The 15838-nt window shown below is 44.6% G+C and overlaps 1 protein-coding gene across 4 annotated transcripts in view; it reads right to left on the reverse strand.

The window, feature by feature from the left end:
• Nucleotides 1–1985: 1985 nt before the first annotated feature.
• Nucleotides 1986–15838, reverse strand: part of itpr3 (inositol 1,4,5-trisphosphate receptor, type 3) — a 341844-nt gene continuing 327991 nt past the window's right edge. For all 4 annotated transcript variants that reach the window (XM_070858941.1, XM_070858942.1, XM_070858940.1 and 1 more), the window contains 4 exons: nt 11998–12163; nt 9941–10101; nt 3558–3719; nt 1986–2885 (listed from right to left, as the gene is read on the reverse strand). In XM_070858941.1, the coding sequence (XP_070715042.1) occupies nt 2793–2885; nt 3558–3719; nt 9941–10101; nt 11998–12163 (582 nt within the window). In that variant the 3' untranslated portion in view covers nt 1986–2792. The remainder of the gene's footprint in view (nt 2886–3557; nt 3720–9940; nt 10102–11997; nt 12164–15838) is intronic.

Below are 15838 nucleotides of genomic sequence, written 5' to 3' on the forward strand. Positions count from 1 at the left end.
CTTTCATCATAATTTGACACTTTGAGCCCTGGCACTCCTTCCAAGGCCAATATATCCTTTCTAAGCTGCGGTGCCCATAACTGTACAAAGTACTCCAGATGTGTGCTAACCAAGGCTTTGTATAGCTGTAGCAAATCTTCCTCCCCTTTTATATTCTAGCCCTCAAAAATAAATGCATATTTGTCTTTGCACTCCATGAGAACAAGCTGATCTTCCTTCAGTATATTTGTATTGATCATTAAGCGCTTGAGTATTTGAATTATGCTTCAATAATTATTTGATTTTATTCCCACCATCAAAGAGATGTCTCAAAGAAAAAAAAGTTAATAAATATATTTGTACTCTGGTCAATTACATTTAAAAATACTAAATGACATGTTTCACTGTTTGTGAATTTGTTACAAGTGTTCAGAAGGGAGCTAGACGAGTTCCTATGAGTGGAAGACATCTCGGGTAATTTTCACTTTCACCACCTGGGTGGTAATCGGACAGCGTGAATCCGATTTAGATCTCACTGATTTAAATAGGATGAAATGTACAGGGTATTGGTGAGGCCACACCTGGAATACTGCGTGCAGTTTTGGTTTCCATATTTACAAAAGGATATACTTGCTTTGGAGGCAGTTCAGAGAAGATTCACAAGGTTGATTCTGGAGATGAGGGGGTTGACTTATGAGGAAAGGTTGAGTAGGTTGGGCCTCTACTCATTGGAATTGAGAAGAATGAGAGGTGATCTTATCGAAACGTATAAGATTATAAGGGGACTTGACAAGGGGGATGCAGAGAGGATGTTTCCACTGATAGGGGAGACTAAAACTAGAGGGCATAATCTTAGAATAAGGGGCTGTGCATTTAAAACAGATGAGAAATTTCTTCTCTGAGGGTTGTGGATCTGTGGAATTCGCTGCCTCAGAGAGCTGTGGAACCTGGGACATTGAATAAATTTAAGACTGAAATAGACAGTTTCTTCAACGACAAGGGAATAAGGGGTTATGGAGAGCGGACAGGGAAGTGGACCTGAGTCCATGATCAGATCAGCCATGATCGTATTAAATGGCGGAGCAGGCTCGAGGGGCCGTATAGCCTACTCCTGCTCCTAATTCTTAAGTTCTTATGAAAATCAGGTGGATTTGACAATGGGCGAGCGATCCACTCCAGTAGAATACCACCCAGGTGGTGAAGATGAAAAATAACCCCTTCCAATTATATAAGGTAGGTGGATTGTTGGAGCTAGTGGCACCACTCAGCAGGGTCTCCTGGAGTTTGCTTGAACACCTACAGAAGTCGGAGAGGAATTTCCCAGTGCTTTTTCCAAAATTGCCGTGTTATTTATCTCTCTTTTTGCCTCTCCCAGGAGATTGTGTGGCTGTGCATTTAATGGTGTGAGCAGGTTATGCCATGTTGGATGGGATAGGCTTGATGAATTATGTTAATATGTGCCATTTATATGACAAAAATTCCACATGTTTACAGTGTGCTAGTCTGCCACTTGTGCTACAAACCAGGTCAAAAGCATTGCAGACCTGCTAGATTTTTCTTAGAATTCACAAGACCCAACCGCACAAAAGGTGTTGACACATTTCTATCCCATATCCTACAAAATTGAAAGGTGTAAAGTATACAAGACATCGCCGTTTTAGATTGGATACATCTACTCCTCAATATGTTACTACCTTTAAACTATGCATCCACAGACCCTTTTAACACTGGCTTCATTGCTCATTGACTATAAGGTTCCTCACTCATCCATAGGGCAAAGTCAACACACTAAAAACATCAGAAAATTGAAAATACTGAATGCGTGCACTTTGTAGCATAGCAATAGCAGTTGGCTCATCATAGACTTTTCTTTTTGTGGAAGGCAGAATATTTGGACACATATGTGAAGATGTTGAGACAGTTCAGAGAGATGTGATGAAGTGCTTTGTTGTCTCATAATTCATCATACTGCAGGATCGGTAAAAAACATTCCGCATTTCAACAAACAGTTTAAAACAAAGTTTATTAGAAGCCAACAATCTGTCGTCTGCTAAGAGGACACTGATTCCGTGTAGATTCCATATTCTGAGAATTAATTTTAATGGTAGTGTAGTAGCCAGTGCATTCTTGTGAATGCAGCAAATCTTAACACTGGCACTGCATGTGTCCAAGTATTTATTTATATGTGGCTACAAGGAGTGAACGCACAAGTGCAATTCTGGGATGAGGAGCTCATGCTGATTAAATTACAAGGCGATACTATTCTGTCTCTTATTCCAGCATTAAGCCTGTGGGTTTAGGCACTGCAGTTTAATGATTTTGATTCAAAAGATGTTACACAACCGACAGAGGAGGTTAGTAGTGGAAGGTTCCTAGCGTGATAATGTTTCCCTGTCTGAGGTTGGCAATCACAAGATTTCTTCAAGTTTTCCAATTTTACCAAAATGTAAAACACAGAAATTAATGACATTGTACATCACACACTTTCAAAATATATATAACCCGCAGCAAGAAAATAGTAATCACATATTTTTAAAATAAAGTATTGCACGGTGACATCATCACCAGAACCTGTAACATCCCTTTCCCAAGAACTATGCTCATTTTTAATTTACAAATTATTTAATTCACATACAGTTTGCAAAATGTAGTTTCCTTAGCCTTCCACAGTCCCAGAGAAAATTCTAATATATTTTGTTTCAATCTAATCTACCATTCAGATATTCGTTTGTTGTGAAGAACGATGTCAATAATACACAACAGTATTCCGAGGCAGTAAGATTTGGATATTAATCATAGTACGCTGGAAATTTTTATGCTTTAGCCATCTGATGGTTTGCATTTGATGGGTTGCTTTGCACATCCACAAATCCCATTCTCTGCCTGCGTTTCCTTTGTTCTGTCATCTATACAAAGCAAATGATGATTCATTTTAATGTAATTTCCTTAAAATCTAAATAAGCATTATTCAGTAATAACATTAGCATTAGATTGAATCAACCACTTTCCCTGTTACAAAGGGTTTGTTAGTATTTATTCATTTCCCCCACTTTCATAAAGTGTAATTAAGTTTTTAATTTTCTTTGGCCAGCCTCACTATTCCAACCAGGGGAGATGGGGAGAAATAGCTACATGAGGAAGGAAAGTAATTTAGGAGAGGGCAGACACGGTCATTGGACTGACTGGCAATTATTTCTCTGCACAGGAATCGGGAGGATTCCAAATTTCCTCAGGCTAAGGTGGAGTTTGAGATTGGAAGCTCACAGAGTTTACCATACAAAATTAATGTTAGGTTCATCTGAATTCATACAACAGACAAAAATGACAGGCAGGTAATGACTAGCTGGTCCATCAAGCCTGCCCCACATTCGTGATAGCGAGAGCATCGTGACCAGTTACTACCTACGCCTCACCTCTTCCCCCATAGCCATGTAATCTGAAAAAGTCAACAACAAAAAAAAAGAAAAATACAGGGCAATAATGGAACAAGTACTCTGGAAAATTCCTCTCCGACCCTCTCATATGCAAATTTGTCCTTTTTGTACCATATATGAGGTACTTTTATTTTAAACACATACCTGTTCTTTTAGTTCTGTAAGTTGGTTTGTGAGGTTTGATACTAGCTTCATTGTTGAGTACAGCTTGTCCTGTAGGTTTCGAAGTTCATTCTGTTCTCCTTCTCCTTCCTTGCTGACCAGGGACATAGCACGCATGCGTGGAAACCAATCCAGGTTTTTAGTCTACAGAAAGTAAAGAAAACAGCAACTGATGTTCAGATTGTCTTCATTTTAGGAATGGCTTGAAGTCTCTGGAATTTATGGCCTTGTTATACTTAACACTCTAGCATGAGTGAGGTACATTGAAAGAAATAACTTGCATTTATATAGTGCCTTTCACTTACTCAGGACATCCCAAAGTATTTCGAAGTGTAGTCACTGTTGTTTTGCAAATATTGCAACCAAATCTCAAACAACAAGGTTCCACAAACAGCAATGAAATAAATCACCAGATAATCTGTCTTAATGGTGTTGGTCGAGCACTAAAAATTAGGCAGGACAACTGGGAGAACTCCCCTGTTCTTCAAATAATGCCAAGTGTTATGTCCTTAGATGCTCTAATAATGACTTCACGAGGCAGTGTGTTGTACTTGAATTGTAGTGACCTTAGTCCTGAAGGGTGCAAAATTCATGAGAACAACACCCCCCCCCCCCCCCCCTGTGTTTGGGCTCATTAGAAAGGAAATTTAATTTGGGACGATCTACCGAAAAGTTTGGAATCCTAAAGTGCTTGTGGAAGAAACTACAAACTTTAATCGAATTTTGGATTTTAAAAGACAAATTCAAGGCTGCGGGCGGGCCTAAAAGGACTGACAGGAGACAACCTGATTAGTGAGACGACCTGGGTGTGAGTCTGGAGAAATGAGTATTCGAGAATCCTTCTCCACAAGAAACATTAACATTACAAAATGACCCAGAGATAACTAAACATCAACTTGAAACTGGAAAACCATTTCAGCATATACATCACAAAAGAGGCCCAAACCAGCCTGTATGCAAAAAACTAAGCACAAAAGGACATTGCAATTACCAAGCTAATATTTCCATCAAGAAACAGTTTTCGAACATCAACTCACTCAAAACATATCAACTTTTAACGAGCCCGCCAAAATATTACAAAGAGTCAAGCCCGCCAAATTTAAACGAAGAATTCTGAACTGATTTGACGCCAGGATTAGAACCACAAACCGTATAATTGGCCCCCTGTTTCAACAGAGGGTATGACACACTTTGCCATACAACCGAGACCAAGCTGATGTCATCAAGACAAGGAGAGAAACCAACGCAACAGTTGTTAACTAACTTCTCCAGCCTCGAAGTCCTGAAGGAAGGAAGAACATCACCATCGCAGCAGCCACCGACAACCACCAACGTGGTATCAACTGAAACCCACAGCGATTGACCAAACGCGAGACAAAATTCCATCGGGAAAAACCGAAGAATCGAAAAGTTTCCACTCTACAATCTAATCCTGACCTACCAACCGGTAAAACATTACCTAAAAGACTGTAGAAACCTATTTCCAACCAAAGAAAACGGGTACTTACCCCACAGATCCAAAACGCGCCTTACCGCATTAACGGACTCAATCCAACTGAAGATTACGCAGCAAAAAGTCTTCTCCGACGTTCGGGGTATGGCAAGCAGACTCTAACGCATCCAGCGAACCCCGAAACCGCAAACTACCGTTAACTGTCAAAAGGATTGGTAAGCATAGTCCCTGCCTGCCCTGGAATGTAACCTAGCTAGAATTAGGTATTGGGAGGTGGGAGGTGTAATTTCACTGTACCCCCCTTTGAATGTGTAATGTATTGTCCTTTGTTAGAGTGATTATAAGTTTGACATTGTATCTTTTCTTGTATTGTTCCTTATTAGAGTAATTATTATAAGTTTTGACACTGTATTTTCTTGTCTTTAATAAAATCAAAGTTCTTTTGCATCAAACCAGTGTCCTTTGTACTTTGTCACATCCCCCAAATAAATCCAGAGTCTAGAATCCAAGGGAGTGGGAGCGATTCGAACCGCTCAAGTTGGTCAGAAGGGAACCTGACCATCCTTTACAGTCCTTTATTAGTTAACTATAGAGGGAGGATCACACCTGGTGGCCTGCCTTTTATACTAGGCCAGGCACACCTGCACAGGTAACCTAAGAGTCTCCCACTGCTGTGCCCTCTGGTGGCACACCTTGTGATAGTACCAACAGTAGCCATGTAGGATACATGACATCACTTCCCCCTGAACCCTCAGTGCAAATTGCCTCTGCATTGACTGGGCTCTGGGCTTAGCTCTGTCTGGTTGAACTTTGGCAGGTCGTGGTAGTTTGTGCAGTAGCATGCTGGTGGTTGCTGTTTGTGTGTGTGTGTTCCTAACCACTCCATTCTCCCCCCGCCACCCCCCTCTCCCACATCGATATGGTGGGGACTCCTGACATTCATGTACATTCAAGTTCAGGTAAGTGGGTTTTGCATTTTTTTTGTGTGGTTCCATGGTGTGACAAGTACGTTTGATGTCTTGTCAATGCGGTGACCAGTGCGCGAGGACGAGCTAGTTCCGGAGCTGCTCGGTTGTGTCCCTTCAGTCTGGTAGTAGCTCAGTGCCCGGTGCTGGCAGTGGGAACCCAGTTGGCTCGCATAGCCTGCTCTCGGGGCTATGGCCGTGGTCCCTAGCGTCGGGCCGGTCTGTGACCTCCCTGTCCTTTCTTTGTGCCCTGGGTCACAGCTGCTCCCTGAGATGCTGTCGTCTAGCAGTGCACAGGGAACTGCTGACTCGCTGGCCTGAGCGTCGTTTGGTTTGGGATCCTGGCTGGTGCCCGTTTCCTTTTGGGGGAACAGTGGCGGGTGACCCTACATCTAGGGGTATGGCCTTGGTGCAGTCCGTTCCTTCAGGCTCGTGGCAGTTGATGCCATCGGTTGCCTGAGTGATGGAGCCAACCCGGGGCATGGTATCAATACAGTTGCCGTTCCTGCTGAGATCGCTTGCTCCGCAACGCGAGTGTGTTGGCTGCTTGTGGCCACACTTCATGACTCTGGTCCCCGGGACGCAGGCTACAGCACTGGGTAGCTCGCAGGACCTGTGTGCACCCGATGGGTGTCTGCCCGCTGCATTGGCTGCGTGCAGTGGGAATCCTGCATTGCACAGCTTTTCCTTTTTTCCTTACTTATGATGGACACTCTAGGAGTCCGATCATGATCACGCAACTTTTCCTCGCTGGTTGCATATGCACAGTTCAGATCATCAATTACTCATTGTACATAATCGCGTGACTTTTCCTCGCTGGTTGCATATATACAATTCAGATTATCAGTTACACATTTTACATGATCAGTTGCACATTTTGTCTCCAACTTACAATTACTATTACATTGCTTGAGTGTGTGGAAATGTCCCTTTGATTGTAGTGGGTTGCAGGCCTTCTTTAAGAGAGCCTTGCTTGCTTTGCCCCAATCCGCTTCTCTGTTTGGTGCCACGTGTTGCTCCATCAGCGCTGCACCTCGTGGTCTAGCCGTGGCCACGCATCAGCACATCACCTCGTGGTTTGGGCGCCAGCTTTCCTTCGTCCATGATGTTGACTGTGGTGATCCTCTTCTCCCCAGGTTCTGCCTCCGCAGTTGGGAAGTCGCTTCTGGATCCGATTTTCTTCCTCCGGAGTCCTGCCACTGGAGCTTGGAAGGTGCATTTGGGTTGTCACAGCTGGATCATCTCCACGCAGTCGTGGTGAGCGGTCTGTGTCTCAGGTGCTGTGCTGGTCTGCTCTCCAGTGTCGGGTCCACTCTCAGGTGTGAGCTCACTTTGCCTCTGAGCGCAGAGGGCTTCGATTGCTGGAGGGGTGAAATCTTCCCACTTCCAATGGATCTTCTCCGTCCACCTTCTGCTTGAGCAGCATTGGTCCATCACCTGCAACAATCCATAGAGGTAACTTGTGCACTACCAACGACTGGGATGATTTCATTGGTGTAGGTGTGCAGCTTTGCCTGTACCGGGGCCAACTCAGGTCGTTCAGCCGGATTGTCCCATAGCCTCTCAAAGGCTCCTTGATTCATCACTGACTGGCTCGCCCCTGTGTCCACTTCCATGAAGACTGGACTTCCCTCTATCTCGACTTCCATCTTCAGCGAGGAACACTCGGTGGTGCAGGTAAACATGCTATGTACCTCTCCATGGGACTGGGCTGCCTCTCTGTCTATTAATTCATAAGCCACGCTGGATTCACGGCCATCTACAGACTCTTCATCGACACCGTGAGTTCTATTTCTCGTACACATTCGCTGGAGGTGGCCCTTTGTACTGCAGCCTTTGCATACATAGTCTTTAAAACAGCACTGGTGAGCTTTGTGATTCCCTCTGCAACGCCAGCATGGTGCCCCCTCGATTAGCCCCCTCGGCAGACTCTAAGTTAAGGGACTCGGGGGCTTGTTCTCTCTTCCCTGAGAGAGTTCACGCTCTAGAGTTCAGCCCCTAAACGGCGCCACTCCGTGCACAGTATCTGCCAGGTTTGAGTCCTGAGGCGAGACATCTGCCTAGAGCCGCAGGTCGAGGTCATGAATAACTGGCTCACAGCGATGGCCTTCTGCAGTGTGACTGTCTGTGGTATCTGCCGACAGTAGCTTGTGAAGGCGACCAATTCCAAATGTCCTGCAGCGCTTTGTTGAGGTGGGTGCCGAACTCACACGGTGCCGCCAGCCTCCTGAGGTCTGCGGCGTACTTCGCGACTTCCTGACCTTCGGGCTGTCGGTGGGTATAGAACCGGTGTCTGGCTGTGAGGATGCTCTCCTTGGGCTTCAGTTGCTCCTGGATCAGGGTTACGAGCTCCTTGTACGACTTGGTCGTTGTCTTCGCTGGTGCCAGCAAGTCCCTGACGAGGCCATAGACGGTGGGCCCACAACTGGTTAGCAAGATAGCATGGCGCTTATCAGCCAGTGCGGCCGGGTCATCTCCTGCCAGTTCGTTTGCCATGAAGAAATGTTCTAGCCTCTCCACAAAGACGTCCCAATCATCACCATTGGCGAACTGCTGCAACAGTACCAAGGGTAGCCATTTCCACGTGAAAGTTCGTAATCTTGTCGCCAGTTATTGTGTCCTTAGATGCTCTAATAATGATTCCATGAGGCATTGTGTTGTACTTGAACTGTAGTGACCGTAGTCCTTTATTAGTTAACTCCAGAGTGAGGATCACACCTGGTGGCCTGCCTTTTATACTAGGCCAGGCACACCTGTACAGGTAAACAACAAGTCTCCCACTGCTGTGCCCTCTGGTAGCACACCTTGTGATAGTACCAACAATAGCCATGTAGGATTCATGACACCAAAGATCTTTTACATCCACCTGGGCAGGCAAATGAACCTCGGTTTAACATCTAATCCAAAAGACAGCACCTTCAACAGTGCAGCTGTTATCAGTACTGCACCAAAGAATCAGCCCAGATTAGATGCCTACATCTCTGGAGTGGGACTTTAACCCAGAACCCTCGGATTCAGAGTCTACCACTGTACACTACTTGCAGTCAGCAACATCTTTTGTTTTCCTTTACAACCTGGAGTACAACTCTGCAGGCACTTGTGCCAAACTCTAATGTTGGAAAGAAACCAAATTGGACATGAAAACCCGAGTATAATAAGGACATTAAGCTTAGGAGCATAACAATGTACAAACAGAAGACAGAATATTGTTAGATTAGTCCATGAAACAGGTAGTAAAATAACAAGAAATGACAGATGGCATTTTATTGTGTGTCTGTCCCAGTGATAAGACTAATTTTAGACTGAGCATATGGCCATGAAAGCTGACAGACAGACTGGAGTCAACATCAAATATTCTGAGGTCAGGTATAATATGGTCAGCTGTAGAATAAGACTTCCCTCAATTCTGCCACAACAACCTCAACCTCAGAAGAGCACTTAATGCATCAGCCTGAATTTTTCCACTGCCCAACCAGCCATTTTGTGGCCTCTCTGATGGACATTGTCAATTTTGTGCAGATTATTTGCTGAATTGGGAACATTTTTACCATTTCTGTTCATACATGTAGAAACAGGATGTGATTGCCTAAATTCATTTCAATCAGCAGGGTAAAAATACTGCCATCTCATTGGTCTGAACTGGATTGGAACCTGGGACTCGGGGGTCAGAGGGCATGATGCAGCATCTTCGATTAGTAATGTAATAGAGCTCCCCCTAGTGGACTGCTCTACCTAGTGGACAACCGATGTAATACAACTACTTATGTAAATACAATAAAAGGGTCAGGTAGCAAAGTCACATGATGACCGTTTCTGTATTGTGTTTCTTAGTGATGTCATAAGAATATATCACAAGTAAGTATATAAATTCATGTAGCAACAAATTGTGTTGACAGTAAGCTACAAAATGAAGCTCAGTACAATACTTGGTTTTATGAAAATATTACCTTTATCATTTGAGCAACATAGCTCTCTGGACCTGTGTAATCAGTTCTTTTTTTGACAAGAACCAATACGATGAAGTACAAATAATTCCACATATTGTGTTCATCGTTAATGTGCTCTTCAAAAGATACTGTCTTGTTGTCAAACTTATCTCGCTCAAGGCCTGCACAAAACAAAAAAAAGATCGTTACTACCAGAAAAAATAAAGTTACCGAGCCCAGAAAATAATTTGTTCAAACTGTAGGTTATTTCTGATTCTGTCATCTGTTTTAGCTCCCACTCGTCTGAATTTCCCTTGTTTCCACTGTGACATAGATTTCAGAGCATGCAGCGTCAACAGCAGAACAATGTACATGTTGACAAGTCACAATTGCAATTTTTAATATTCCGACTGTGGGCTTCTCTAAATGCTAACCTGCTCATGGCCAGAAATAAAATGGCACCATTTGAAAGATTCCATTCCCACGTGCTACTGCCGACTCAGGAAAAGAAGTAACCCTCGAGCTGCCTGCCGCTGGAGGCACTGGCAAAGCATTTGAATCTTTGTTCAAAGGAATTCCTTCAGGGGTTCTCTGCGTAAATGCGGTTTCTGCTGATCTTCGGCAAAGTGTAAATTCCCAGCGTTTATTTTTTGCATACTTGCACTATAGTTGGTTTACATTAGTAGTAAACCCTGATGTTAGATGTAACTTTATATCTGCAATATTAATCTTGGTGTCGATGTTGAAAACCAAGAAAAGCAGTCAGCGTGGGAAGGAAGGTGTTTTCTTGGATTTATCAATAATGTGAGGGTTAAAAGTAATTAGTATTATTTCGAATAGCTTTTTAAACAGGTACTTTATTTGATACACTGTTTTTTGTAAATCCCCTCCCCCACATCCGCCAAAGGCGTTGACTCATGCTGGGGTCCAGTCCCATAGGCAATAATTCTTTTACACTAACTTGGAGTATATATATTTTAATACTTGGCCCATAAATAACCATTATGCACGTGACAGTGTCCTCAACAACAACTAATTTAATTTATATAGCATCTTTAATGTAATAAAATATCCACAGGCCACTGTACCATAGGGGCATCACTACTGATCCCAATCCTGTCTTCAGCCAGTGTCCATACATGTGCATGTTCCAGCAGGGGTCACTGGATAACAATCAGGATTGGTTACCTTGCCTCATCCGCCCCTCTTAAGCCAAGAGATGCTCAGACCAATTGTTGCCTCCATCTTGCCACCCCAGTTGAGGTTAGCTAACCTGGCACACATTGGCATTAAAACCTGGGTTCTTCTGGACTGTATGACTCAGGTACACACTGCTTTTATTGACACTTTGGTAAACTTGAGGCTCGGTCTTTCAGGAGAGATTGAACTATTGGTTGCCAATTTTACTATTGGTTGCATGGAAACCCTTAACAAAGAGTTCTTTGCCCTGAAAGATCCCAGGGATGGGCAAGGGAGCAGGAATAATTTTATTTTCAGTCACACCATGTGCATTGGAAATATTAAGGCTACTTATGGGTGTATTTACCGGACATTGCAACAGAATTTAAATACTTATTTGTCACAAGTGATAGTTTTATAATAAGCCTGGTACAGAGAGACCCAGACTTGTCGAGAATCAGTCACTTGGAGTCATTGCTCTAAAATGTAACCTATTTTGATGCAAGTCAATGAAAAATAAATACAGCTCCATGTGTTTAAATAGGTTTGTGGTTGGTGCTATTATTGTTGATCACACATCTCACAATCATTTTCCCAGTACTGACAACTCTGTACTTTATTTAAGAGAAAGAAGTAACACATTTAATCCCTTTACATCCATTTTATCTGTGCATTATCTGAACATTGTGAAATTTCAGCCAACGTGTCAAAATAAGATATATATATATCAGCAAATGAACAACAAAAATCTAATGTAGCCTTTGGAAGGTGTTTCATTGTACTAGTGAACTGGGCTAACATATAATTTGCAACCTGAACATTAAATGACTGCAGCAGACATTCTTACCACCTGGTTCTATCTATTTGTTGAACAAAAAGTATTGGACGTCTGCACCTACCGCAGATAAAGCAGGTCGACTTGAGGACTTCTTCTTTCTTTTGCTTCTCACTTCTCAAATCAGCAAAGGTGTCGATGATAACCCCAAAGATGAGGTTCAGTACAATGATGATAACAATGAAGAAAAAGAGCAGATCAAAGATAACACGGGCGGGAAACAGTGCCTCCTAGAATAAAGCAATCATTGCAGGGTTGAATTTAATCTGCAAATTCAATGTCTCTACATTTCTGCAGAATAATTTGAATAAATAACTTGAAAGTTACAGGCAATCATTTATCAGACACTGTATTAGGGGGAAGTTGCTTTATTTTGAAAATTTCTCAGGCTTTTTGGAGTTCAACGTTTATTATTTAATAAGTGAAACATTTTCCTATGAAACAAGCTAGCGCAGTCCCTAGTGAGGTCAGTCTTTGTCAAACTAACGTACTCACTTTCTCTTTGTTCTTTTCCTGTGTGATGTAAACATTTTTTCATTATTTTCTATCTTATTTTGTTCATGGTCTTCTAAACATATAATTCTCACCCACATTTTCATCTCAACATATCTGTCTTGTACCTCTCAGCTCTGTCCGTTTCCCAGCTTCCTCCCAAGACTTATCCTTTTCCACCCTGTAATTCTGTCCCTCTCCATCTCCTGATCCTGTCCTCTCTCTGACTCCGTCCCCTGACCCTCTCTCTGACTCCGTCCCCTGACCCTCTCTCTGACTCCTGACCCTATTCCTCTCTCTGACTCCTGACCCTGACCCTCTCTCTGACTCCTGACCCTCTCTCTGACTCCTGACCCTCTCTCTGACTCCTGACCCTCTCTCTCTCTCTGACTCCTGACCCTCTCTCTGACTCCGTCCCTTGACCCTCTCTCTGACTCCTGACCCTGACCCTCTCTCTGACTCCTGACCCTCTCTCTGACTCCGTCCCCTGACCCTCTCTCTGACTCCGTCCCCTGACCCTCTCTCTCTGATTCCGTCCCCTGACCCTCTCTCTGACTCCGTCCCCTGACCCTCTCCGTCCCCTGACCCTCTCTCTGACTCCGTCCCCTGACCCTCTCCGTCCCCTGACCCTCTCTCTGACTCCGTCCCCTGACCCTCTCTCGGACTCCTGACCCTGACCCTCTCTCGGACTCCTGACCCTGACCCTCTCTCGGACTCCTGACCCTGACCCTCTCTCTGATGCCTGACCCTGTCCCTCTCTCTGACTCCTGACCCTGTCCCTCTCTCTGACTCCTGACCCTCTCTCTGACTCCTGACCCTCCCTCTGACTCCTGACCCTCTCTCGGACTCCTGACCCTGACCCTCTCTCTGACTCCTGACCCTGTCCCTCTCTCTGACTCCTGACCCTGTCCCTCTCTCTGACTCCTGACCCTGACCCTCTCTCTGACTCCTGACCCTGACCCTCTCTCTGACTCCGTCCCCTGACCCTCTCTGACTCCTGACCCTCTCTCTGACTCCTGACCCTGACCCTCTCTCTGACTCCGTCCCCTGACTCTCTCTCTGACTCCGTCCCCTGACCCTCTCTCTGACTCCTGACCCTGACCCTCTCTCTGACTCCGTCCCCTGACCCTCTCTCTGACTGCTGACCCTGTCTCTCTCTCTGACTCCGTCCTCTGACCCTCTCTCTGACTCCTGACCCTGACCCTCTCTCTGACTCCTGACCCTGACCCTCTCTCTGACTCCTGACTCTGACCCTCTCTCTGACTCCTGACCCTCTCTCTGACTCCTGACCCTCTCTCTCTCTCTGACTTCTGACCCTCTCTCTGACTCCGTCCCTTGACCCTCTCTCTGACTCCTGACCCTGACCCTCTCTCTGACTCCTGACCCTCTCTCTGACTCCTGACCCTGACCCTCTCTCTGACTCCGTCCCCTGACCCTCTCTCTGACTCCGTCCCCTGACCCTCTCTCTCTGATTCCGTCCCCTGACCCTCTCTCTGACTCCGTCCCCTGACCCTCTCCGTCCCCTGACCCTCTCTCTGACTCCGTCCCCTGACCCTCTCTCGGACTCCTGACCCTGACCCTCTCTCGGACTCCTGACCCTGACCCTCTCTCTGATGCCTGACCCTGTCCCTCTCTCTGACTCCTGACCCTGTCCCTCTCTCTGACTCCTGACCCTGACCCTCTCTCTGACTCCTGGCCCTCCCTCTGACTCCTGACCCTGACCCTCTCTCTGACTCCTGACACTGTCCCTCTCTCTGACTCCTGACCCTGTCCCTCTCTCTGACTCCTGACCCTGACCCTCTCTCTGACTCCTGACCCTGACCCTCTCTCTGACTCCTGACCCTGACCCTCTCTCTGACTCCTGACCCTGTCTCTCTCTCTGACTCCTGACCCTGACCCTCTCTCTGACTCTTGACCCTGACCCTCTCTCTGACTCCGTCCCCTGACCCTCTCTCTGACTCCGTCCCCTGACCCTCTCTCTGACTCCTGACCCTATTCCTCTCTCTGACTCCGTCCCCTCACCCTCTCTCTGACTCCTGACCCTGACCCTCATTCTGTCCTTGTGATCTTCCAATTCTGTTCTTTTCTGTTTACTGGATCTGTTCCTCTACGTCTTTAAGCTGTTTTTGTTTTATGATTACTTGCCTTGTCCCTCTCTATCTCTTGGGTTTATCTCTTGAATTTATTGACCTCTTAGGATGGCCACTTTTCAATTTAAATTTCCAATATCTTCAGTTAAATATTTCAGTTGTTCCCTTTCTATTTTAATGTTGGTGTTTCTGAATAAAAACACCAAATGTAAGAAGTGAGACAGGACAAGTCCAGGTAACTATAGACCAATTAGCTTAACATCAGTGGCAAGAAAGATAGTGAAATCCTCAACAAAAGATGTAATAGAAAACATCTAGAAACTGAAAAAATAATAAGGGTAGTCAGCACGGATTCCAAAAGGAAAGGTCGTGTTTGACCAACCTTACTGAATTCTTTGCAGAAGTAACAGATAGGGTCGATAAGAGTAATGTAGTACATTTAATATATTTGGATTTCAAAAAAAGCCTTCGATAAGGTACTGCATGACCAACGCCCCCCCAAGTTGCGCAGGCGTGCATCGATCTGGAGGTCCTGTGCAGGCAGCTCACCACTGTTGCTGCTGGAAAAGATACTGTGCATGCGTGACCACACACTAAAGAATGAGAGGGAACATTGCTCATGACTAAGGTCAGAACATGTAGAGACAGGGAAGAAGTAGCAGAATGGATAGCAAGCTGGCTAAAAAACATAAGACAAAGAATAGAGGTTAAAGGTAGTTACTTAGATTGTCAAATTGTGGGAAATGGTGTTCCACAAGGATCGGTGCTGGGACTATTTTTGTTCACCATTTATAGAAACGATTTGCTCTTAGGAATCAGAAGAACAATTTCAAAATTTGCGGATAACAACAAATTGGGGGGGGGAGGGGGTGTAATTAATATAGAGGACTGCGACAAAATACACAAAGACATTGATAAACTTACAGAATGAGCATATAATTGTCAAATGAACTTCAATATAGCTAAGTGTGAGGTAATAAATTCTGGTAGGAAGAATAAGGAGGCCACATACTCCTTGGTAAATAAGTGTCTCAATGAAAGAGGAACAGAGGGATCTGGGGGTACAGGTACACAGATCACTAAAAGTAGTGACACAGATTCATAAGGCCATAACAAGCCAACAAAGTGCTGGGGTTCATTTCTAGAGGAATGGAATTGAAAAACAGAGAAATTATGTTAAACTTTTATTGAACCACACTTGGAGTACTGTGAACAGTTCTGATCTCCATATTATAAAAGGGATATAGAGGCACTGGAGACGGTGCAAAAAAGATTTACTAGAATTATACCGGAACTGAGAGGTTATACTTATCAGGATAGATT

Source organism: Pristiophorus japonicus, chromosome 17, assembly GCF_044704955.1.
Source record: "Pristiophorus japonicus isolate sPriJap1 chromosome 17, sPriJap1.hap1, whole genome shotgun sequence".
Classification (NCBI taxonomy): Eukaryota; Metazoa; Chordata; class Chondrichthyes; family Pristiophoridae; genus Pristiophorus; species Pristiophorus japonicus.